The sequence below is a fragment of the Gopherus flavomarginatus genome, chromosome 5, assembly GCF_025201925.1.
Source record: "Gopherus flavomarginatus isolate rGopFla2 chromosome 5, rGopFla2.mat.asm, whole genome shotgun sequence".
NCBI classification, from domain to species: domain Eukaryota; kingdom Metazoa; phylum Chordata; order Testudines; family Testudinidae; genus Gopherus; species Gopherus flavomarginatus.
Genome location: NC_066621.1, coordinates 4,004,898 through 4,031,783, shown reverse-complemented (window position 1 = coordinate 4,031,783; position 26,886 = coordinate 4,004,898). Strand labels below are relative to the sequence as shown.

At 45.0% G+C, this 26,886-nt stretch overlaps 1 protein-coding gene across 1 annotated transcript in view; it reads right to left on the bottom strand.

The window, feature by feature from the left end:
- The window catches only part of LOC127052809 (ubiquitin carboxyl-terminal hydrolase 47-like), a 45,591-nt gene that overhangs the window by 13,438 nt on the left and 5,267 nt on the right, over positions 1-26,886 (bottom strand). Inside the window, exons 3-10 of the mRNA XM_050956896.1 lie at positions 22,904-23,026; positions 20,363-20,554; positions 9,167-9,266; positions 7,376-7,494; positions 5,877-5,956; positions 2,557-2,685; positions 470-565; positions 125-262 (exon numbers count right to left, since the gene is read on the bottom strand). Coding sequence (XP_050812853.1) covers positions 125-262; positions 470-565; positions 2,557-2,685; positions 5,877-5,956; positions 7,376-7,494; positions 9,167-9,266; positions 20,363-20,554; positions 22,904-23,018 — 969 coding nt within the window. The 5' untranslated portion in view covers positions 23,019-23,026. The remainder of the gene's footprint in view (positions 1-124; positions 263-469; positions 566-2,556; positions 2,686-5,876; positions 5,957-7,375; positions 7,495-9,166; positions 9,267-20,362; positions 20,555-22,903; positions 23,027-26,886) is intronic.

Sequence of the window (26,886 nt, the reverse complement as noted above, 5' to 3'; positions counted from 1 at the left end):
CTATGAGTTCTCGTTAGGGAATTTGTTAGTATATTTTCCTTCCCATTCTTTTTGTCATTACCTGTACTAGGCAAATAGAGAATAAAATTCCCCTGAGAGCTCAGTGGAAAGTCCATGTACTTACAGGCTGCGCTTCCGAATTCACAGTCAGTGAAAAAGGCACAGACACGTCATAATTCAGCTTTCTAAACCAGTTACCATCAAACTGATATCTCTTCAAATTGAGAACCAGAATCTGGGGTAGAGTTTCAAAGTAGCAGCGCTGAAAGAGGCAGCAAAACAGCACATTACATACCATATTACTATCGTCTCCATTCTAAAAATTTCCTTTTGTAGACAGATTGTTGCAATAAAATATACATTGATTACAAAAATCAGTTTCCCTCTTTTTTTTACATACATCTTTCAAGTCTGAGCAGCGCATCTCAGCATTGCATACAATAGAACATTCTAAACAATCCTTGCTTACCGAGGTGGCATCTTGTTTGCTTTCACATGTTTCACAATAGAACTGCTCATCACCAGTAAATTCATTTACTTTCTGTACAGCAGCCAAAGCCTTACACTACAAAGAGACAGAAATTACAATTTGATGTACATTATTATGATTGAAAGAGAGAAGTAAATTTAACATCATGGATCATATACCACAGGGCACTGAAGGGACAGCATTAAACAGTATTCAAGCTGCTTTTTTTCCTTGTATGAAGTAGTACAGTAACTCCTCACTTAACATTGTAGTCATGTTCCTGAAAAATGTGACGTTAAGCGAATCCAATTTCCCCATAAGAATTAATGTAAATGGGGACGGTTTGGTTCCAGGAAAAATTTTTTTTGCCAGCCAAAAGGCATTATATACAGTTTTAAATAATTTTAAACAAGACACAAACCAGCTGATTGCCACGGGCAAGAGGCAGGGGAGGGAGGAGGGAGGCTGCATGCCATGTCCTCACTCCTCCCCCCAGCCTTCTGTACACTGCAAGACAGCTGATTGCCACAGGGGGAGCAGGGGGAAGGCGCTGATCCGTGGGATTGTCCGACGGAGGGCGTAGGAGAGCTGATGGGGGACTGCCAGCCGTGGACAAAGTAGGTGGTCAAACAATGTTATAGCGGAGCATTGCACAACTTTAAACGAGCATGTTCTGTAATGGAACAGGGACGTAACATCAAAACAATGTTAAGTGAGAGGACGTTAAGTGGGGAGTTACTGTACATCAACTTTGCTAACAAACGAGTTTTTTCCCCAAACTTCTAGTTCTAGTCTAAACCTAATCAGGAAACATCATATTCAGGAAAACACTTAAGCAGGTGCTTAACATTAAGCACTTTCTCAATGCCCCTTGACTTTAATGGGACTTAAGCATATATACCCAAACATATGCTTAAGTTCTTATCTGAACAGGGATTGACTTAATTTTTGTTTTGTTTTAATTGGGGCTGTAGAGCAGACATACTGGAACATGAGCTTTCGTGGGTGAATACCCTCTTCATCGGATGCATGGCATGCATCCAACGAAGTGGGTATTCACCCACGAAAGCTCATGCTCCAGTACGTCTGTTAGTCTATAAGGTGCCACAGGACTCTGCTGCTTTTACAATTTTTTTAGTTAGCTACAAGGCACTGGGCATTTTGCCCCAATTCTGTAAAGACGTAGGGCTTCTCTATATGTACAGAGCTGTGTCGCTGTTGTGCTTAGTGTAGACACTACTTACGCTGATGGGAGAGCTTCTCCCGTTGGCATAAGTACTCCACCACCCCAAGAGGCCGTAGCTATGTCAGTTGGCAAAGCTGTCCTGCCAACATAGCACTATCTACACTGGGAGTAGGTCAGTAGAACTACGTCAATCAAAGGTGTGGATTTTCCATCCTCCTGAGCGACGTACTTATACCGACCAAAGTTTGTAGTGTAGACCAAGCCTTACATACATGCTTAACTTTCAGGATGTGTTACACTCAATATGACTATTCTCATGCTTAAAGTTACACATGTGCCCAAGTCATTTCAGGATGAGAGCCTGTACCATGTGTGTCTTTTACACCAGTATATAAGGTGAGAATATACATTTCAAGTATGAATTAAGTTTTACAGTAAAAGAAAACTGCCCCATCACTCAAAGATGTACCACTACTTAGTTCACACAGAGCGCAGGATTAATCTGGCAGTGTAATCATCCCTGGTGTAATGTAACATGCTATTCCTTACTACTTTCAGCAGGAATTGAAAAAACGGTTAACCGCCCACACTGTATATTTAGAAATGTACCAGTATGTAAAACAAAAAGGAAACTGCCAAAAGTTCATTATTTCACAAAAATGATATGTTAATTAACTCCAGACAAGATGACAAATCTGCATCGGATCCCTTTATAGTTCTGAAAGGCTTGAATGATCACACAACAACCAGACAAATGAGTTTGGGGTACTTTTCTATGACAACCCTCTCCCCTTTTTTTGCCTATGAACTTAAATTTAATGGCTTCTTATTTAAGGTTTAATTGTAACTAACAGATCTGCTGTTGTAGGGCACCCAACCAATGCTAGGATATTTTCCTTACCACAGAATAAGCTTCCAAGTTGCACTTGTCAAGAGAGAGAGCAAGACTCAGGACAGGATCCTCCTTGATTCTAGTTTGATGTTTGCATCCATGGCAAGTGATGGAATGGACCATTTCCACCTGGTATAGCTAGGGAAAGAGTGACCAGTTAGAAGTATCAGGGGGTGGCCATGTTCGTCTGTATCCACAAAAACAACGAGGAGTTCAGTGGCACCTTAAAGACGAAACAGATTTATTTGGGCACAAGCTTTCGTGGGCAAAAACCGCATCTGAAGAAGTGGGTTTTTTTTACCCACAAAAGCTTATGCCCATATAAATGGTTAGTCTTTAAAGCTCCACTGGACTCCTTGTTGTTTTACTTAGAAGCGTTTCCAACAATCCACAGAAATATAATGCTACAGATAGCACACAGACATGATTTTTATCGGGTGAGGGTGATTTCACAAACTCCATCTTCTCATTGACTTCCCCAGTGGTGCTCAAGGTTGCTTCCATCTTTTATCGCCTGGAATAGCAGACAGAGCCCTAAACTGCTAAAAATAATCAATGCCACAAATCTAAGAGCGAGGAGTCTGATGCTGGCAAACTAGGTGCCAGTTCTTGCCAAGGCTTTTGACCTCTGCCTGGCCCTGACAAAGTAATTGCTGGAAACCAACCTGTTTCTCCTGTGTGTTAGCTTGGTTAAGATGGGTATTGAACTTATAACAATATGTTTAGACTTTATTAAATGTTTGTAAGTTGTTGCGTGCATTAATCTCACATATGACATGCTATAAGGTAATATTTAGGTTTTTGATTTATAACAGTAAAAAATGTTTGCTCTGGAACTGTGAACCATCAGGAGGGATTGCCTATCTCCTGCTCATCAAGGAGGCTATCAAAGCTAAGGGCAGGTCTACATTTAACACACTGCTTTGGCTCAGCTGCACTGCTGTAACGCTTTAATGAAGATGCTCTATGCTAATAAGAGAGCGCTTTCCTGTCAGTATAGTTAATTTGCTTCCCTGAGAGGTGTAGCTATGTTGACGGGAGATGCTCTCCCACCAACATAGTACTGTCTGCATGGGGGGAAGAAAGAGCTGATATTTGGCAGGGAGATCTCCCTGGTGTGGAGAAGCAGAGGGGAGGGGGACAAGAGCCAGGGGCACTAGATAGCAGTAGAAGGATGGAGAAGGGACCTGGGAGGCAAGGCTGGCTCCAGCTTTTTTGCCATCCCAAGTGGCGAAGTGAGGGGGGGGGGAAAACCAAACGATTGGTGGCACTTTGGCAGCGGCTCAATGGTGCCACTTCATTCTTCAGTGGCAATTTGGCAGCGGATCCTTCGCTCCCTCTCTCTCTCTCTCTTTGGTGGCACGTCAGCAGCAGCTCAAAGAGGAAGAGAGGGACTGAGGGACCTACTGCTGAAGATCCAGACGTGCTGCCCCTTTCCACTGGCCACCCCAAGCACCTGCTTCCTTAGCTGGTGCCTGGAGCTGGCCCTGCTGGGAGGTTAGGAGCAGAGGGGAAGGGGGGCAGGAACCAGGGAGTGGAGTATAGGAGGAGAGGGCACAGAAAGTCTTAGGGGAGAAGGGACAAGGGCAAAAGGGTCTATAACCACTAAAACACATTCTCCTATAGAACTTGAAATTGAACCAAGAAGTCTCAAGCCTGTACACTTGTCTGCTGTCAGCAAATAGCTGGCAAAGTGTGTCCTCTTCCCCCTCCAGTGCCAGATCTATATACGCAGCTGACTACAGCTACCAGTTACTCTACTAGCTCCAGTGGTAGAGCTCTGTGCAGTTGACCCGAAGTCCCAAACCCTGCTGATGATTCAGGCTGGGGGAGGGGCATGTCAGCATGGTTCCTTATGATGGAATTTGCTTTTTCGTGTTTTTTTTAATCTGAGGAAATCCCAGTAAAAAAACTACATTAAAATAAGAACAAGGTTGCAGTGACAAACATTTAAAAGGTTAAGAAATGCCAGAGGTAGGGTTGCACCTCCTTGCACATATATGCATTATGATACAATATTTAATTACATGATCACATGCTATGTTTTTCCACTGACCCCCTGCCTCATGCAGTGAATAGGAAATTATTTAACATTTCTTTTTATCATCCTCATTCAATGGGTTCAACTATTCTCCACAACCTTTCCAAGCCCTGCACGGAATCCAGAATTATTAATTTCTTCCCGGGTGTTTCTATGTTGCTCTCACTACATATCGGAGTGCTTTACTAATGCTAATGAATTTGTCTCCCCAACACCCTGGGAGACTAGGTGGTGCTAGCATACCAATTTACAGCTGGGGAACTGAGGCAAGAGATTAAAGTCAAAATTGTCCACTGAATTCACAGTATGGCTCCAGTCCACTTCAGTCACACCTAAGCGTGTTCAGCACTTCTGCAAATCTAGCCCAAGTGTCTCATGTTGGGCATCCAGAAAAGGAGGAACACACAACTAGTGGCCAGCTGTGAACATTTTGGTTGAAGTGACTTGCCCAGCAACACACAGGAACTCTGCAGCACAGACAGGGATAGAAGCCAGTTCTCCAGGGTGGTAGTCAACTGCCTTTATCATTAGACCCACCCATTCTCTTTCTGCAACCCCCTCCTCATTCATTACACACCTTCCAACTTCTGCAAGAAATGCAGCAGGGGTCCTATGGACAACAGCCTCCTTCACTACACAAGCCTGATTCATCCTCAGAGCACCATCCACCGCGGCACTGAATTGTCCAGTGTGGCCAGTCCCAGCAGCTGTCCCAGTGGGGAGGGATTCCTCCAGCAGCAAAGTTCAGACCACGCTGCTCACTCTGCACGGTTGGAACCTCCTCAGCTCCATTTGCTGCTGCACCCACTTGTCCAGCAGTGCCACCTCCAAAAGATGGAATGTCTCCAAAGGACAACATACCCACTCACCAGCTGCACTATTTCAGCTGTGGCCAAGCAACTATTTAAAGCAGAAGATACCTCTTCAAAAGCCTGAGACGGAAAACGACAGGTGCAGAAATATTTAATGTCAAAGACCTTTAAAACAATAAGTTATATATTCAACTCACTAACTTAAAGGCTGAGCACCTGTTGAGACCTCTATCAACAGCCAAGCCCCTGGGAATGAAATAAAAAAAGGATCTGTGGAAAAAAACAGTGCTCGATCATGTAATTGAACACTGTGTAATAAAGCATATGCACAAAGGGCCCAAATTAAGATTGCATGCACAACCTTACGTCTGGCACTTCCTTGATTCTGCAATGTAAAGTTCATTAAATGCAGGGTTTTCTTGGAAGTAATGATCTAAAAGCATCTCAAGTTTAGATTTCCTGAAGAGAAGAGTTACCTGCTGAATCCCTTCATTGTCCTCAATGATTTTATTCATCAGAATCCGGAAATATTCCACAACATCCTGCTGCTGGTGCACTGTACCAACACAAAGCAGAATGATCAACATCTAACTGTGGTAGCTGGTTACTTAATCCTAACGGGGGGGGAGGGGAGTGTGTTTGCTGCCTCAGTTTCCATTTCTTCTGTTTCCTTTTCAGCAAAGACTCTTTGTTAAGATGACAGATCAGATGAAGCAGGGATGTTTCTGGAACTCACATGCACAGTGAAAACCTGTCTCGCAACTGCCACAAAGATACCATTAGAGTTTATTGTATTTTAAAAAACAAACAACAACAAACCCAAATGAAACAGTGAGGCTTTGAAATACTACTTAAAAGATCCAGAGGACAGTGCCCCGTACTGCTGCCCCAGTCATTTCTTAATCCCTGGTCATGTGCATCCCAGAGCACTTTTCATGCCTCTGAGCAGAGATCACCCAGAGCACCTCTAAATGCAGCAACACGCTCAGGGTACGTCTTCACTGCAGTGAGCCTGGGTGACTGACACCCATGTTAGCCTAGCCCAAGTGTGAACAATCACACTTCAAAGCCAGACCTGAGTTAATGCATCCTCATTGGCGCTGAGATCCCCTGTGTATTTCTAGTATTTCATAGTATTTCTAGGGACATTTCCCATGGGTCCGTGTGCTGCAGTAAACTGAGCAACTCCATGATTCTTTGCTGTTGCATTGTAGGAAAACGTGTCTGTCCTCCTGGGCACATGGGGAGCTTTGTTAAAAGACACTGGGGGACTATCAGCACTTGAGTGATTTAGCCTGTGTTCTCACTGCAAAGTGATTACTGGCCCAAGAGAAAGCAGAACCTGGGCTCTAACCCACCCACACGGCTGGGCCAGCTAGACCAGGTTCAAAGTACCACTAAACTCGGATGAGAGTTTGTGGGTGTGGAAGGAAGGGGGGCTAGCAGCAACACCTGGGAAAGGCCTCAGGCTGCAGGAAGAGGGACCCTAAGGATCCAGCAGAAGACAGTGTGCCTGACAAGGCAAATCTTCAGAAGTATACGTATCTGAAGAACTTTTATTGTAAAGGAGGAGGAGAAGCTGCCTAGGGAGAGGGCAGGAGAAAGTCATGGAGCCGAAACGGGATTGTGGGAACCTTTTCTATTTGGCTGAGAAATCCTCTTGTATTAACGGAGAGGTAGGGAAGCAAATAAGGGACCAAAGGTAAACATGTTGGGGGATTCACAGAAATGAATGGGAGAGGCACAAGAATCTGTTTGGGATGGGGAAAGGGGTGAGATGGGACCAGGGAAGAAATACAGGAAAAATTCAAATATGCATACAGGCTTTTAGTGGCCTAGCAAAAGGGGAACATCCAGCCCTTTTGATGATTAGCATCAATAATGAGATGTTACTGAGGTAACGTCTGTCTCCTGTTTAATAGAAATCTGTGAATGTGAATATGCCATGGCACAGAACTGTAGAGAAACATCTTACCATCTCTCACCCCAAGACATCTCGTAATCCCTTCAGTGGAAGGTGCTGATTTATTACGCTTCAGTTCTTGAAACAGCTTTTTCAGCTGACACACAATGCCGGAGTCACAATTATCACAGCTAAAAAATATCAGACATATAAAATTAATCAACCAGGTAGATGCAGGTTCTGACCCAAGTGCTGCTGCGGCAGTGCTTCCAGGAGAGAGTGGTCCCTCCAGGTGTCTGGGTTGGGTCCTGCGGGTGGCAAACTTGGAGGAATCCCAGAAATGAATTCAGTCTGTTCTTTCAACTCTCATCTCTTTGGGGGGATTCTCTCTGGCTTAGTGATACAGTGCAATAGGGGACTGAGTAAGGGAGTGACAAGAACTACCTGCTCTGACTCTTTTCCATGATCAGTCAGTTCTTAGGCTTTACTGGGATCGTTTCTTTGGGACTGGAGTTCTGACCCAGCATCACATTTCTATTCTGGCCAGGTACACATCTGTCCTCAGCCTGCTCTGGGTCGTGGAGCCTGGGAAAGCTAACGTTCCCACATTGCCATCTGGAGGCCACAGAGATCTGTAGTCAAGGAGCACTGTGGAGATTAGGCACCGTAGGAAGTCCTGCCTGCAGGGCCCAGAGTGACAGCACTCTCCGGCTTTCTGATTGGCCCCTGCTCACTATTTAACTCTGGCGGTTGCCCTTGATGCTGTCTAGGTAACCGCATGGACTGCTGGCTTGCTGTGACTCCAGGCCTCCCCCAACTTTCTGATCTCCGGTGTCCGACTCCAGTCTGACTCTGACCCTGACCTTGACTCTTGCCTCCTGATTCCAGGCTGGTAGCTACCACTAATCACCAGTTTCTGACTCTGCTCGCTAACTACCGGCTGGTGGCTGTCCTTGCCTTGTGGACACCAACCTAGCTGTCCTTGCCTTGTGGACCACCCACACAGGCCCCTTACAGGGACACAACATGTTACAGCCAAAGAGGTGTTTCTTGAAAGATAACCAGTGAGGAAAGGGTTTCAAAGGTTAACACCAAAACAAAGTCAAACTGATCTGGGCTAGTGTTTCAGTTGTACAGAAGGAGGGAGATTTAAAAACATTAAATATTATCTAGCAGCCAATCCCTCTGGCTCCCATCTCCAGCCCTGCCAACCTGGGTCCTATCTGACCTCTAGACTCTGATGGCTGTTTTCATCACCTCCTCCTGCACTGTTCCAAACCCTCCTCAGTCATCCTAAGCAGGGTGAGTGAATATGGGGGGCTCCCAACAGATGTCTGACCGGTCCATTTAAACCCCATCACACCTTTCAGCATCTTGAATGCTGATTTCACTTGTAAGTGGTCCAGCTACACAAACCTACAGTGCCTGCCTAGCATGGAGACTGCCTCCTCCAGAGAGCCTTCCCTTTGAAAAGGTGTCTCCCTGCTACCGTGCCCTGGTCCTCTCTCTAGGGAACACTCTGCCACCCCACTGGACATGATCATAACGTTGCTTTAATGTGTTATGAAGCTACTATTAGAAGTGGGCCTCATTTTCCAGTACAACTTCAAGGTGCCTCCTCCTCTACCCTCCCCATACCTGTGGGCTGCTGCCCCTTCTCTTTTCTCTTCCCCCTTACACCCTGCATCCAGCTATCACCACCTGCCCCTTTCTCTTGCACAATGCTGCCCTTTCAGTCTTGTTTCAATGGGTCAGTCCTACAGTGGATCTCAGGATCAGAACCATGCAGCTACCCAGCCTAACCACACATCCCTTGTGTGCTGTTGCTCATGTAACCCCAGGGTTTACTGTGAACGCCCTCACCTGAGGATGGCCTCTCTGAGCTCTCGCGTGAAGAAGAGACACTGCAGCAGGCTGTTTAAGTAGCAGGTGGAACCCTGGTTATGCAGCCCCACGTATGTGCCTGTAACCAGAGAAAATCTATTTCACATCCAGGTTGTTGCTTGGTTGATTTATAAAAGGAGAGAAAATTATCAGAAAGTGACTAGCCAGAGAGCTGTAATACAGCAAAGCTCCCTTATCAGAGGTGGGTAACAGCTCTGGGTAAATGCAGCTCTAGCTGTGTTGCAAGGCAGCATCTGACGGAAACCTCAACATTTCCCTCTGCCAGGATTTTACTGTTTGAGAAACAGGTCTCCATTCAGTCCCAGTTCCCCCTAAGCCAGTGCCCTTCTGCTCCCCCCAGGTACTCTCTTGGTCTAGTTTGAGTTGATTTAAGCAAAGCCATTATGTTCCCAGGCTTCAGAAGGATCAGATTCTTGATATCAGGAGGGATCATTCTGGCTACCAGAAATCTATCAAACCTTCTGTCCTACCTTTGGATTGCTCCAACTTAGGAACCTAGTTATGTAACACCCGAGGGATGATTCCCTTATTAACCTCCCTATCCTTGATGGCATGCCTCAGGGGACAAGAGAATATCAGAGCACATTCCTCACTTATGAAACTCCAACCCCAAGTCGGATGGCTGCAGCAATCGCCCAGCTGTTATTTTGCCAATACAGTGCATTGGTTGTGGGGACTCACACTCAAGCTGTGTGTCTTCCAAAGTTTGCTGGGTTCTTTTTTCTAAACCAGTAGTTCCCAAACTTTAACAATCTGTGAACCCCTTTCACTAAAATGTCAAGTCTCACAAAACCCCTCCTAAAAAAGAATATTTCCAGGGATTTTCTCCTTTATGCGAGTATAAATTATAAAAGCAGCGATCTTGGAAATATAAAAATTTGTTTTTATGACTTGCTTATTACACACTATTATTAATTATTATTTAGCAATACAGTATTTTTATTACATTATAAAAAGGGCAACGCTTTTCCAAGATCTCACTTTCGTAGCTTGTATCACTTGGAATAAGCCTGTTCTAAGACAAGGCTCCTATGTTTCATCAAGGAGTATCAGATGTGAAACTGCAAAAAGGTATTTAAGAAGCCAACTCAGAGTTCCTCCCACACAAGCATTCAGATCTTGAGCACTCCAGGCAAACAATGCACATTACAACAAAGCTCCAACTTGTTCTTCATAATAATTTTTAAAACTATACTAGCTGCCTATTTAATTTTAAAAACAGCAAAAAATATCCACCTCCCTTTCCATTTCTTATAAGGAGTCTTGAAGTTTAAATCTCCTCAGTGTGATAGATATGCTGGCTTTGATCTGCTTAGCTCTTGAAAGTCCAGGGGCTCTGGGCTGCTGGCACTGTACTGCCCAGGGTCCCTAGGGACAGCTCTGTCTGCCATTATGGAATTTTTTCCTGAGAACCCCCTGTAATATTTCATGAACCCCCAGGGGTTCCCGAATCCCAGTTCTAAACTAGCTGCCCAACAGTGATATATAAACCAACAAACAAAACTAATAAGAATGACCAACATGGATCCCCTGCTGTGGAGTCCCCAGAGCCCCTTCCCCTCTCCACATGCTGAAAAGGCTGCACTTCGCACACAGCACCTGAAGAAAGGACTCTCAACAGGCTGTAGAGATGCTGGGGAATCTGGGAGCCTCCATGGACCATATATGTATGGCTGTTAGGAGTAAAAAACATGGGTGGCCCAAACTCTTATGCACTTCAGTGCCCCAGACTTTACATAGATGTGGCTAATGTGCCCATAGGGCTATGAATGGCAGTTTTAAGGTGAGCTCCCACTTAACTGAGTATTTAGGCCATTACTCACTTTACTTAAAGAAAAGGAACTGAATTCCCACTGCTTTACCTTCAGCCTAAGCCCTGCCTAAAGCTCACTTACCTGGGTTTGAGGTCATTCCAGAGTTTCCTAAACTTTAGAAAGTGAAGTCCCCCACTTCAGCAAAATGAAATCAATCATTGCTCTGCCAGTACTGCTAATATTTTATACATCGTACCAGCACAAGCATACCTATTTTAATTGATATACCAGTAACTCCTGCCCCCTTCAGGTACCACTGGTTTAGATAGTCACATAATACTTCCTCAGCTTTCTTACAGGCTTGGAGCAGTGAGATAATTAGCCATGTTGGCATTTCAATGATCATCACTGGCATCTGAGTTACAGGCCATTGAAATGAATGGGGCAGCTCACACATCAGAGTTACTTCAGGCTTCCTGCAAACTCAGGCAGACATAGTTACACTCGGTTCATGTTTTGAAGGCTCTCTTCACAACCACGACAGCTAGAGATTAATCTTTCTAAAATGAAAGCTGAAACTTCAGAGAATAATTGAGAGGTCTGTCTGTGGCCTCCCAGGAAGTCTTCATATCACCCCCAGGGGACTTATCCCACACTTTGGGAAATTCAGTGTTTTAGTCTAGGCCTGAAAAGTTGTTCCAAGAAAAACAAAAAACAAAACAAAACAAAACAAACATTCTTTCTTTAGAAATGTAGGTGTTGTATATCCTGGAAGAGAGCAGCTACCCATATGGTAGGACAATGCCATCAGACAACAAACAAGTGAACATGGATTAATTGAGGGGGTAGTGATTTTTATTCAGATTGTTTAAAACTCTTTGGTTTTGAGGTTATTTTTGTTAACACCAATTTACCTTCAACGTCTGAGTAACACTCTAAGAAAAAAGAACAGGAGTACTTGTGGCATCTTAGAGACTAACAAATTTATTTCAGCATGAGCTTTCGTGAGCTACAGCCCACTTCTTCGGATGCATAGTCCAAGCTCATGCTGAAATAAATTTGTTAGTCTCCAAGGTGCCACAAGTACTCTTGTTCTTTTTGCGGATACAGACTAACACGGCTGCTACTCTGAAATTCAAAGAAAAGATGTCTGAGTCATGATCCCAATCAACTTCCTGGAGACAAAAAAATCCTCCCAGTCAGCTGAAGGGGAAGATAAAGTATTTAATTCCTAACATTTCTAAGGTGAAATCAAGTAGAATTTTTTTAAACCAACACACTCACAGGCCTTTGGGACACACCACGAAGAGGAAGAGAGCCCTTTTTTGTAAGTCGCCTTTAGAAGGTATCAGAGTAGATCCAGGTTGCTACAGCTATTACTGTGGGTGCAGAGCAGGTAACACCGACACCTACCCCTGTAAGCACTATCTGTAAATGATGGGGAACCTGAAGAACTCTTGCCTCTTCCAGTTACTTTGGCATTTTTCAGTGCTCTTGGCCACCATCCCCACAAACGTGGGTTGCCTTCCTGTGGGACGCCATGGCACAAGTGCATCTGCCTCAATTTCCCCTCGGTGCAGCCATAAAGAGAACATGGTCTCTCTACACTGTCAAGTTCAAAGTCCCACCTCTGGGCATAATTTATTTGAATACACATACAATAGTCCTTAGGAGAATTGTTTTACCACAAGGGTTCCGATTCCCAAAGTAAAACAGATAAAGGTACAGTGATTTTCCATTCCCCTCTCCAGGGGCATCACTTCCAGGTCACCCACCCACCAACAAGTCCACCAGCACTCATTGCCCAGTTCCTTTCTGCCCATGTTTGATTTAGGGGCTTGTCTACATTTACATCACAGAAACCTGCCCAGCAGCTCTTTGCGCTCAAACTGCCAGTGTATACACACTGCCAAGCCACTTTGTGCACAGAAACTCCACAGTTGCAGCGCTGCAAAAAAACCACCACCACCACGATGAGATTCATGAGTCTATTTGCGCAGAGGTCCCAGCGCTCTATTGCCAGTGTAGACACTTGATTGCTTTCTTGCTGTAATTGGCCTCCAGAGCTGTCCCATAATGCCTCAAGTGACCGCTCTGCTCATTGTTTTGAATTCGGCTGCCCTGAAGACATGCGCCCCTCCCCTTTCAAAGCACCATTTCTGACAGCCCTTGAGTGCTGTGCTGATCTGCTCCAGGACACAAAGCAAACCATTAATGTGGAATGCTTGTGAACACAGAAAGGGGTGTGTGTGTGTGTGTGTGTGTGTGTGTGAGTGAGAGAGAGAGAGAGATTGCTTGCTGTGCAGAGAGCCCTGGGAGGGAGGAGGGGGCTGATGTTGAGGTTTCCCCCTCCCCCTGCCTCAGGACTGGTTGTCCTGCCACTGTCTGAACTTACAAGACAGCATGCTGACACACTCCCTGTCACACAAAACACGTCTCTCTCCCCTCCTACACACACACACACACACACACACACACACACACACACACACACACACACACACACACTGTCCCCCCACCCCCGACCCCCTTCAGCTGAAAAGCAGCTAGCAATGTAGTAGGATGCTCATGGAACAATGGGATTGGGAAACCTGCATCATGCAACACTCTGCCTGCCCCATGAGGCATTGCAAACCCTTAACAAAGCACCCTGGGACCAGCTGAACAGTGAGATAGCTACCACAATGCACTGCTGTCCTTGCTGTTGCAAGAGCTGCTAATGTGGATGTGCTTCAGCATCACAAGGAACACAGGATGGACACGCAACAGCAGTTTAATTCCAGCATTTTAATAAAAGTGATGGTATAAATTGTGCCGCAGAAACTTGCCAGTGTAGACATACGCTAGGAGATGGGAGTGGGCAGGAGTGATGCCCGGGGGCTTCTTCTTTTATTGTTCCTTTTTCATTTATAAGGCTAAAGAATCTTTTACTATTTGTTTTAATTTCCTTTGCAAGGTCTCATACTCAGCTTGACTTCTGGCAATTCTCACTTTATCCCTACACTTTTTGACCTCCCAGACATAGCTTTCTTTGCGGATCAATCCCATCTTCTGTTCCTTGCAGTCTCTCTGCTTACTCCTAATCACTTTCCGAGGTAATTATTCATCCATTTAGATCCAGACCTCTCTCTACAAATTTTTGCCCCTTGTTTGGAATGCAAATTCCAGATCGTTTTTGCATCGTTACCTTAAAGAAATTTCAAGGCTCCTCCACATTTGCGATCTTGAGCTCTTCAGTTGACTTCACTAGTTCCCTCAGTTTCTCACTCTGAACTTTTGAAATAAAAAACCTTAATTAACAAGCTAGTGTTGATTGCCCTTCCGTTTAAATTAAACTGAATCAACTTACGATCATTCCACTCCATCTTCTATGATATCTGCACTGCTGCCCAAATCAAGTCTTCACAAGCAGGCTGGCTAACCTAGTAAGGAGGGCTTTAAACTAGGTTCACTAGGGGAAGGAGACCAAAGTCCTGAGGTAAGTTGGATACCAGGAAAGCAGAAGAGAAGAAGACTCCTGTCTCATACTGAGAAAGCAGGACAATCAGCGAGTTATCTTAAGAGCCTATACACAAATGCAAGAAGCCTGGGAAACAAGCAGGGAGATGTGGAAGTCCTGGCACAGTCAAGGAACTATGATGTGATAGGAATAACAGAGACTTGGTGGGATAACTCACATGACTGGAATACTGTCATGGATGGATATAAACTGTTCAGGAGGACAGGCAGGACAGAAAAGATCAGGGAGTTGCATTGTATGTAAGAGAGCAGTATGTCTGCTCAGAGCTCCAGTAAGAAACTGCAGAAAAACATGTGAGTCTCTGGATTAAGTTTAGAAGTGTGAGCAACAAGGGTGATGTCGTGGTGAAAGTCTGCTATAGACCACCGGACCAGGGGGCTGAGGTGGACAAGGCTTTCTTCCAGCAACTAATGGAAACTACTAGATCACAGGCCCTGGTTCTCATGAGGGACTTCAAATCACCCCAATATCTGTTGGGAGAGCAATATAACAGTGCAGACAATCCAGGAAGTTTTTGGAAAGTATAGGGGACAATTTCCTGGTGCATGTGCTGGAGGAACCAAATAGGAGTGGATCTCTTCTAGACCTGTTGCTCACAAACAGGTAAGAATTAAATAGGGGAAGCAAAAGTGGATGAGAACCTGGGAGGCAGTGACCATGAGATGGCTGAGTTCATGATCCTGACACAAGGAAGAAAGGAGAGCAGCAGAATATGGACCCTGGACTTCAGAAAAGCAGACTGACTCCCTCAGGGAGGTGATGGGCAGGATTCCCTGGGAGAACATGAAGGGGAAAGGAGTCCAGGAGAACTGGCTGTATTTTAAAGAATCTTTATTGAGATTGCAGGAACAAACCATCCCGATGTGTAGAAAGAATAGTAAATATGGCAGGTGACCAGCTTGGCTTAACAGTTAAATCCTTGCTGATCGTAAACACAAAAAAGAAGTTTACAAGAAGTGGAAGATTGAACAAATGACCAGGGAGGAGTATAAAGATATTGCTCAGGCATGCACGAGTGAAATCAGGAAAATCACATTTGGAGTTGCAGCTAGCAAGGGATGTTAAGAATAACAAGAAGGTTTTCTTCAGGTATGTTAGCAACAAGAAGGTGGTCAAGAAAAGGGTCCTTTCTGAAGGGAGGAGGCAACCTAGTGAGAGAGGATGTGGAAAAAGCTAATGTACTCAATGCTTTTTTTGCCTCTGTCTTCATGAACAAGGTCATCTCCCAGACTGCTGCACTGGGCAGCACAGTATGGGGAGGAGGTGACCAGCTCTCTGTGGGGAAAGAAGTGGTTCGGGACTATTTAGAAAAGCTGGACGAGCCCAAGTCCATGGAACCGGATGTGCTGCATCCAAGGGTGCTAAAGGAGCTGGCGGATGTGATTGCAGAGCCATTGGCCAATATCTTTGAAAACTCATGGCAATCGGGGGAGGTCCCAGATGACTGGAAAAAGGCTAATGCAGTGCCCATCTTTAAAAAAGGGAAGAAGGAGGATCCAGGGAACTACAGGCCAGTCAGCCTCACCTCAGTCCTTGGAAAAAATCATGGAGCAGGTCCTCAAGGAATCAATTCTGAAGCACTTAGAGGAGAGGAACGTGATCAGGAACAGTCAGCATGGATTCACCAAGGGCAAGTCACGCCTGACTAACCTAACTGCCTTCTATGATGGGAAAACTGGCTCTGTGGATGAGGGGAAAGCAGTGGACGTGTTATTCCTTGACTTTAGCAAAGTTTTTGATACAGTCTCCCACAGTATTCTTGCCAGCAAGTTAGAGATGTATGGGCTGGATGAATGGACTATAAGGTGGATAGAAAGATGGCTAGACCATCAGGCTCAACAGGTAGTGATCAATGGCTCCATGTCTAGTTGGCAGCTGGTATCAAGTGGAGGGCCCCAAGGGTCAGTCCTGGAGCCAGTTTTGTTCATATCTTCATTAATGATCTGGAGGATGGCGTGGATTGCACCCTCAGCAAGTTTGCAGATGACACTAAGCTGAGAGGAGTGGTAGATACGCTGGAAGGTAGGGATAGAATACAGAGGGACCTAGTCAAATTAGAGGATTGGGCCAAAAGAAATCTGATGAGGTTCAATAAGGACAAGTGCAGAGTCCTGCACTTAGAATGGAAGAATCCCATGCACTGCTACAGATTAGGAACTGAGTGGCTAGGCAGCAGTTCTGCAGAAAAGGACCTAGGGGTTACAGTGGACGAGAAACTGGATATGAGTCAACAGTGTGCCTTGTTGCCAAGCACTGGACTCGGTTACTAGGGAGGTGGTGGAATCTCCTTCCTTAGAGGTTTTTAAGATCAGGCTTGACAAAGCCCTGGCTGGGATGATTGCTCCTGCTTTGAGCAGGAGATTGGACTAGATACCTCCTGAGGTTCCTTCCAACCCTGATATTCTATGATCCTAAGTCTACAATAACATTACCTCCTGTTTGCTCAGTGACTATTTGGTGAAGCAGCCTGTTGGTACTACTATTAATAGTAGCATTTGATTGCCAGTCTATATCTGGGAAGTTAAAGTTTCCCATAATGACATGATTTCCAGGAATATTTATCTTGCTAATGTTCTTTTCCTGCCTGCCTGAAACTTTTCCATACTCCTCACTACAGGGAGCTAGCCTTTTCCCTGCTAAGAGACACAGATCATTTTTAATGCTTTGCCTAACAATACAGATGGGTAATATTACATTGTGAAGAATGTGGGAGATCTCTTATCTGTATGGATACTGTGTGCCCTCTGTTTCTTTGATTGTTCTTATGTTATCTGCTACATTGGGTCACAGATTTCACTCCAGCAGGAGCCCCCCTCAGGTCTACAGGAAGGCAGATGATGGCTTTAGATAATCCAATCACCTGCTTTTACCTGATAATACAGGGATCAGTATCTTGGAAGATTTGCCTCTGACCAAGCAGGACCCAACATCCCTTGTACTGGTAGGGATGAGACACAGAGAGAGTAAAAGAGGCTAGGAGGGCTGGGGTAAAGGGAAATCTTTGCATGGAGAGCTCTCTGCCCTCTCTTATCTCTGCCAAAGGGGAATGATGTTGGTATATCCCTGTAAACAGAGTTGCTGCCCAGGCCTGTAAAGGGTGGTGGCTGAAATAAAACAAATACATTACACTTCAGTGTTTACAAACCGAGGTGTTAGAGCCATTTGCACAAGAAGACAGAGCAGCAGGCATGACCTGTCACATCCACGTTAAAGTCCCTGCTCTTCCTAATTAGGGACCCGACCTCCCACACGAGTGCCCCCAACAACCAGGCTAGTGGTTATTCTGGGATGGTCTCTCACTCTGTTTTTATACAGGAAAATAAAATAAACCCGAAAAGTCTTAGTTCCATGCTGATATGGAACTTTATTTTGTGCAGATGTGGTCACCTCATCTTAAAAAAGAAATATTGGAATTGGAAAAGATTCAGAAAAGGGCAACAAAATTGATTAGGGGTATGGAACAGCTTCCATATGAGGCGAGATTAATAAGACTGGGAGTTTTCAGCTTGGAAAAGAGACGACTAAGGGGAGATATTATTGGAGGTCTATAAAATCATGACGAGTGTGGAGAAAGTAAAAAAGGAAGTGTTTTTTACTCCTTAGTATAACACAAGAACTTGGGGTCACCCAATGGAATTGATAGGCAGCAGGTTTAACACAAACAAAAGGATGTATTTCTTCACACAATGCACAGTCAACCTGTGGAACTCTTTGCCAGGGGATATAGTGAAGGCCAAGACTATAACAGGGTTCAAAAAAGAACTAGATAAATTCATGGAGGACAAGTCCATCAATGGCTATTAGCCAACATGGGCAGGAATGGTGTCCCCAGCCTCTGTTTGCTAACAGCTGAGAATGGGTGACATGGGTGTGATGCTCTGTACCTCGGGAGGGGGTGGGACACCCTACACCCCCATGTTCACCTTTATAAAATGATTGTGGGGTATTGCTGGGTGTCTTCGGAAGACTCAACGCATTGAGCATGGTTGTTATAGTGATGTTATTAGTAATTGCTACAGTAATGTTATAGTAAGGTTATAATTTCATGTATATAGTTATGAGGCCGAAAATGTATCTTCATGGCTTAAAGCAAGACCAGGCAAAACTCTCCTGAAACAGAGGGGATTTCACACCTCATCAGGGCATTGATGGGACAAACGCAGCCCAGCCTCACAGGAACAATAGACACTGGCTCAGGCACAACAAAATAACCTGTTAGACCCTCAAGGGAGTCACCCCCCTTCCTTTGGGCAGTTTGAGACTGTGATGAGCTAATGCTCACCTGACTCTGAAGTCGAAGTGGCGGGTGGGAGGGAAGCCAAGAAGAAAGAAAGGACATGATAAAAGGGAGAGACATTTTGCCCTGCTCTCTCTCTTTCACCTACATCTACAAACATCATCACCACCAAGCGACTGAACCACTGATCAAAAGGGAGAGCCTGGGTGAAGGGCAACCAGCCAGCCTGTGGCGAGAAGCATCTAAGTTTGTAAGGGCACTGAAAGTGTTAAGCTCAGCTTAGAATGCGTTTTGCTGTTATTTCATTTGACCAAATCTGACTTGTTATACTTTGATTTATAATCACTTAAATACACCTTTATCATTAATAAATCTGTTTGTTTATTCTACCTAAGACAGTGCATTTGGTTTACAGTGTGTCAGAAACTCCCCTTGGGATGACAAGCCTGGTACATATCAATTTCTTTTGTTAAATTGACAAACTTATATAAGCTTCCAGCGTACAGTCGGCATAACTGGACACTTCAAGACGGAGGTTCCAAGGGTTGTTTCTGGGACTGGAGATATTGGCTAGTGTCATTTGCTTGCAAGTAGCTGGAAGCAGCTTACATGCCAGAGGCTGTGCGTGAACATCCCAGGAGTGAGGGTTCTCGTAGCAGAGCAGGGTGAGGCTGGCTCTCAGAGTCAAGGATTGGAGGCCTAGTAGATTACCAGTCCAGATAACACTAGAGGGGAACATCACAACGGGATGGATCATTTGATGATTATCTGTTGTGTTCATTCCCTCTGTGGCACCTGGCATTGGCCACTGTTGGAAGACAGGATACTGGGATCGATGGACCTTTAGTCTGTCCCAGTATGGCCCTTCTTATGTTTATGAAGCAGTTCCGAGTCATGGCACGTACACACAGGTCACAACTCCCAAAAGGAACTCTCTTGCAGATGCCAAATCCAATTGGACCTGCTGAAAAGTCATGATCAGAAAATAGAGGTGGGGCAGCCCACAGACCTGGTCTGTGAGTGGGAGAATTTTGGGATTCCACCGAGAAGGGTGAAAGGACAGGGTCTGCCCTGAAGAGAGTGTACTCAAGAGAGAGACTGAAGAGGAGTCAAAGGGGCAGCTACCCATAGCTGTAACATATTAATATCTTCCATCTAGTGGGGAGCCCAGGGTAAGCACTTGCAACTCCCCTCAGATACCAGCATGCTTTACAGACAGAACTAGAGACAAAACAAAATATCCTGACCTTATTCTATATACACGTCTCCTCATCAGTGCAATGAGATAAGATCAAGTCATGTCAAAACAAGAGCACACATTAACTTTGAAGTAAAATTAGAAGTCGCAACAGACCCAGTAGCAGGGTCACGTTGCCCCCATGCTGCTAGCCAACTAAGCATGAACTGCTCTCAGGTTAGAGAGTGGATAGCATCTCCCAGACGACCCAATGACACTCTGAGACAGGCCTTTTACTCAGTAAAGTCACCAAGATGAGTCTCTTTGGCAGAGGAGAACATGCCGCTGCCCCTGTGTTCTGGGTGGGCCAGTGGAGGGGATCTATCCTTCTGCATAGCCTCATGCAGCACTGAGATGGCCAGCCAGGGAAATAGGAAGGCTGAGTTTGGTTGGGACACGTCAATACCTTTTCTTGGGTCAGACGGTAACTGCACTGGGGATGCACTGCTGCTGGAAGCCGGTGATCCACCCTCTTGCATGGCAGCATCCTCTGTCTCCCAAGACATCTGAGTTTCACGTGCAAGTGAGGAGCCTTGGCTGGATGTATCACTAGTGTCAAAGTTGCCCACAGACTCAACAGATGGCCCAGCAGGTTTACCTATGATTTAATGAGACAGAAACAGTACTGAGATAGTCATCTTTCCTCCACAGCACAGTCAGCAACCTGCAGCAAGGTCGCCATAAATGGACACTATCTTAGTGCTACAATGATATTCAGAACAGTGCTTGCAGAATGGAGAGAAGTGGGAGACAATTACCCATCTTGGATACAAGCCTAAATAAAGAGCCCTGAATCAGAGACCTTAGGTGTACGGGCGTGTATGTGTAACCTTTGGGTGGGCTAGAGTTCACTTCATTTCCTGTCTCCAGTGCCTTTAAAAAAAACAAACAAACCCCCCCCACCTCCCATAGAAAGTAGTTGACCTGACTAATCTAAATGCCTTCTATGATGGGAAAACTGGCTCTGTGGATGAAGGGAAAGCAGTGGATGTGTTATTCCTTGACTTTAGCAAAGCTTTTGATATGGTCTTCCACAGTACTCTTGCCAGCAAGTTAAAGAAGTATGGGCTGGATGATTGGACAGACTGCACACTTGTGTCTCGTCCTGCACACTGTTGTAATAATATTTGTACACAGTATGCCCTGTGAGGTATCATCTGAACACTCATAATTTGCTAGTCAATATTGCCCCCAAAATGCATGTTGGAACATTGTATGTGAAATCACAAGATTTCCCTGTATAATGTTATTAACACATGTTCCAAATCATGGCAGAAGTTGGTGAATAGGTCTGTCTCAAAGCAAGGAATGTGTGCTCTGCTTAATTTTCATTTAAGCAGTAAACAGAGTCATCAAGCAGAAAGGGAAACAAAAGAAGGTCCAGCCAGTGAGGAGAAAGCAGCAGGGAGCATCCTTTCCTATAGACTTTGTCTCTTGAATCTCAGCTGGAAATGTTTTCCAAGACAGCAACTGACACTACAAAAAGGAGGGAAAAAAAACAGCTCAAGGCACCCTCCTCTCTCTATCAATTCACTGCACCAGAAGAGACAAAGGAAGCAGCTATTGAACTGGAGAAAGGGCCTGCCCTAAGACGTTTGGTCAGTAAGACTGCTGAGAGAATGTGATGAGAAAACTTTGCTTTGAATTCAACATAGTTTGTTGTTAGACACCAGTTGTGTTTATTTTTTTAACCATTTCTGATGTTTATGCCTTGTTACTTGTACTTACTTAAAATCTCTTTGTAGTTAATAAACTTGTTTCATTATTTTATGCAATCCAGTGAGTTTAAATTGAAGTGTCTGGGAAACTCCATTTGAGGTGGCAAATTAAGTGCATATTATCTCTATTAAAGCAATAATGGACTTGGTATCATTTATATTGTCCCAGAGAGGGCTCGGCAGTACAGGACAGACATTTCAGGGGGGAAATCTAGGATTGGGGTGCATTGGGGTCACCCTACCGTATAACTGAAGCTGGTCTTGGCTGGCTGGCTGCAACACACACAGATATGGCTGGTAGCAAATTACATGCCGGAGGCTCTCTGTGAACAGTAAAGGTTGGAGGTCACAGCGGCAAGGCATTGTAAAGAGAACCCCATGTTAGAGGGCAGAGGTGACACAGCTACTCATTGGTCTGAATTGTGACCAGGTATGTCAGACTCCCTTGCTGCAGATTAAGGTCATTACTTCTTCTCCTATCTTCCGTGTACAAGGGGAACAACGATCCTTGTCCTCTTTATAACAGCCCTTCACATATTGGAAGACTGTTCTCAGATTCCCCCTCAGTCTTTTTCACTGAAGACTAAACACAGCCAAGTTTTTAAAACTTTCATCGTAGGTCGAGTTTTCTAAACCTTTTCTCATTTTTGCTGCTCTCTTCTCTCCAGTTTGTCCACATCTTTTCTAAAACAAGGAACCCAGAAATGGACATAGTACTCCAGCTGAGGGCTCACCAGTGCTGAGGACATCAGGACAATGACACTTACACATGACACTCCTGTTAATACACCTCAGAATGACATTAACCTTTTTTGTAACTGCATCACATTGTTGACTCATATTCAGTTTGTGATCCGCTACAAATCCCACATCCCTCAGCAGTACTACTAGCTAGCCTGTTATTCCCCATGTTGTAGTTGTGCCTTTGATTCTTCCTCCCTAAATGAAGTACTTCGCATTTGTCTTTTTTTAAAAAATTCATCTTGTTGATTTCAGCTCAGTTCCCCACTTTGTGAAGGTCCTTTTGAATTCTGATCTTGTCCTCCAAAGTGCTTGCAGCTCCTCCCAGCTTGGAGTCATCCTCAAATTTTATAAGCACTCTCTGTCCAAGTCATTCATGAAAATATTGACTAGTACCAGACCCAGAACTGCCCTCAGTGGGACCCCACTAGGTGCACGCTCCCAGTTTGATCAGTGAACCATTGATAATTACTCTTTGAACATCTTACCATTGTTCATCCTAAGATATTGGATAATTTCTTCAGTATTAGGTGGTGATGAATTACCAGTCATCTCTTGACACTGCCTTTGCAAGATGGTACATGATGTGGGAGTCGCCAACATGATTGCAGCTACAAATTACAATAGAGACAAACAACTAAATTGCCACAGTACAGGTAGAATCTAGGTTCTGAAACCACTGAGACTGCAGCAGTGCCTCCAGGAAAGAATGGTCTCTCCCGGTGTCAGGGTGGATCCTGTTGGTGGCACAGTATGAGGAATCCCAGAAACGAAAGAACAGATGGAATTCATCTCTCACCTCATTGGTTAGGGGGTGTCACAAACAGATAGTTAAGGGTTAATGTCTCTTTTACCTGTAAAGGGTTACAAACAGTGAACCTGGAACACCTGACCAGAGGACCAATCAGGAGACAAGATACTTTCAAATCTCAGTGGAGGGAAGTCTTTGTTTGTGGTTTTTGGGTTTGGTTTGTTCTCTCTGGGATCTGAGAGTGACCAGACATACCTAAAGACTCTAATTTTCGGTTCAAGTAGTAATTACAAGTAGAAAGGCGGTTTAGTCTTTTTGATTGTTTTCTTTATTTGCAAATGTGTATCTGGCTGGTAGAATTTTAATGTGTATTTTGCTGGAAGGATTTTAATTTGTATGAATACTGGGAGGAGGATTCTCTCTAGTGTCTATAAGCTGAAAGACCCTGTAATATTCCATCTTGATTTATAGAGATAATGCACTCGGTTGGGGTTCTTGGGGCAGTTGGCCTTTATATGTCCCAGTTCATTACACTTAAAGCATCGCCCAGCTGACTGGTCACTGGGCCGAGGTGGGTTACTGGAGACTGGTGAGGTGGGATAATAGGGAGTCTGGGGCTTTCCTTGGGGTTGTAGGTGGGGTCTTGGGTTGTCCTCGGTTATAGGGTTTATTGTCGGTGTGACCTCTGTGGTATTCGCTCCCCTTGACAGTAGTTTTTTCTTTTCTGTCACTTCCACCCATTTGGCTCCAATCTCCCCCGCCTCGGTTACCGTTTTGGGTTTCCCATCTAGGATGTACCTTTCTATTTCCTCAGGGACACCCTCTAAGAACTGCTCCATTTGCATTAGGAGGTGCAGCTCTTCCATAGTGTTAACCTTTGTTCCTGATATCCAGGCCTCATAAATTCTTTCCAATGTGGTAGGCATGTCGGGGGAATGACACATCTGGTTTCCATCTTAGGGCTCTGAACCGCCGACAGGCATGCTCAGGTGTTATCCTCATTCTGATTCTGGCCTTGGTTTGAAAGTGTTTATAATCATTCATGTTCTCCTTAGGCATTTCAGCCGTCACCTCTGCTAAGGGTCCACTGAGCTGTGGTCTCAGTTCTACCATGTACTGGTCTTCAGAGATGCTGTACCCAAGGCAGGCCCTTTCAAAATTTTCTAAGAAGGCCTCAGTGTCATCACTTGCCTTGTAGGTGGGAAATTTCTTGGGATGTGGAACAATAACTGGAGAAGTGTTGTTAGGGTTGGCTGGAGCATGCTGCCTGGCCTGCACTGATTCCAGTTCATGCTTTCTCTCTTTTTCCCTCTCTTCCCGCTCTTTTTGTTGCTTTTCCATCTCTTTTTGTTGTTTTTCCATTTCTCGTTGGTGGGCCGCATCTTTGGCTTCTTGTTCTCTTTTGTGGGCTGCCTGTTTGATTTTTTCTTCTCTTTCTTTCAGCTCCCCCTCTTTTTCCTCTTTTTTCCATTTGTCGCTTGTGGTCTGCATCTTTGATTTGTGCCTCTGCATCCAGTCTTGCCCGTTCCTGTTTCAGGTCCTTGGTAGTCATGGTTCCTGCTTTCTTGTGTTGGGGCGCCCTCTGGTGTTTACTGCCTGAAATGCTGCTTCTCTGTTGCCCCCTTAGGGTTGCTTAGCAACAGAGTTTTTTTTTTTTAAACTTTTTCTACCTAGCCTTTCCCAGCAAAGTTAGAAAAAAAAAAACAACCTTTCATTTGCAAATGTGTTTTGCTGGTCTCTGTTGACTCACAGCTGGAGTCCTTTTGTTTAACAAAAGACCCTTGTTAAACCTAATGTCTCTGCCTTCAGGCAGTCTCTCTGCACAACCAGAAAGGAGAAAAGGAAAAAAAAATGTTTTCTGGCTGTAGTTTTAAAAACCTTCTCCCCTGCTTACAAACAGCTAGCAGAGAGAAAAGAAGAAAAAAAATCCTATTGGCTTTTGCTTTTAACTAACTGGCTTTTGGATTCTGATCCCAACGCTGCACACCATGTCAAGCTATAAAACCCCACTCTGAACCTTAGAGTCCAGAAGATGGGATACCAGCATGAATTCCTCTAAGATTAATTACCAGTTTAGATCTGATAGGCTGCCACCACCCAAAAGTATAGTGTTTTGGGACACTTCTGACTCCCCAAATCCTTCTCTGAAGACCACAAGACCCAAACCCCTTGAGTCTCACAACAAAGGAGAATAAACCATTCCCCCCCCTTTTTCTTCCTCCCAGATCTTTCCCTCCCTGGGTACACTAGGAGATCACCGTGATTCAAACTCCTTGAATCTTAAAACAGAGAGGAATGTCCCTTCCCCCCTCCCCTTTTCCCCTCACCCAGAGGTAATACAGATTCAAGTTCCGTGAACCTAAAACAAAGAGGAAATTCACCTTCCCCCCTCCTTTTTCTCTCCCTTCTCCCACCAATTCTCTGGTGAGAACAGACTCAGTTCCTTTGAGCCTTAACAAGGGGAAAAAAATCAATCAGGTCTTTAAAAAAGAAAAGCTTTTAATAAAAGAAATAAAAAGTAAAAATTATCTCTGTAAATCAAGATGGAATATTACAGGGTCTTTCAGCTTATAGACACTAGAGAGAATCCTCCCCCCAGCATTCATACAAATTAAAATCCTTCCAGCAAAATACACATTAAAATTCTACCAGCCAGATACACATTTGCAAATAAAGAAAACAATCAAAAAGACTAAACCGCCTTTCTACTTGTACTTACTACTTGAACAGAAAATTAGAGAGTCTTTAGGTACGTCTGGTCACTCTCAGATCCCAGAGAGAACAAAGCAAAACCCAAAAACCACAAACAAAGGCTTCCCTCCACCGAGATTTGAAAGTATCTTGTCTCCTGATTGGTCCTCTGGTCAGGTGTTCCAGGTTCACTGTTTGTAACCCTTTACAGGTAAAAGAGACATTAACCCTTAACTATCTGTTTCTGACAGGGGGGATGTCTCTGGCTCAGGGTTACAAAGCATTAAGGCACTGGGTAAGGATGTGACAAGAACTACCTGCTTTGGCCTTCATTTGCTGCCCTTTTCAGTGACCAGCAGCTCCTTGCCCCACCTTTTCTGGCTAAGGCCCCACCCCTGTTCACTGCTCTCAGCCCCTCACAGCCAAGGCTCTGGTGGCAGGGACGAGGGGGCATAGCTGAGAGCTCAACTCCAGCTGAGGTCAAGCTTTCAGCCTTGGCTGGGACTGTGGTGGAGCTCTCTGCCCTGGCTGGAGCTCCAAGCCTGGAGCCCCTCTCCCATTCTGCCCCTTCCAACCGTGGTCCCACCCATGGTCCCACTCCATTCCGACCCTTCCCTGTTCCCACAGCCCCGGTCCCGTTCTGCCTCTTCCCCCTACACGTTCCTCCCTCCCACCCCCTCTCGCGGGCTGCGGCCCTGGGACTGGAAAAGCTCTGTGCTTCTGGGGCTGTGGCAGGGAGTGAGATTTCCTCCAGCCCCGGGGCCATGGCAGGGGGAGATTTTTTAGGGGGCCCCAAATCTGCCACGGATCCTGTCCCTAGCAGCGTGAGTTTTAGATAGGCTTAGCCTCCCCTAGCCTCCGTTACATGCCGCCCATGCAGCCTATTCTTAGGCTTTACCATGGCAGCTTCTGTGGAATGAGATTTCTGACTCAGCAACCCTTAGCGATCCTCACTAGTCGCACACCTGTCCTTAACCCACTGTCTATAAGTCACTTGCAGAAGTGAAACCAAGGAACTAACCCCCTTTC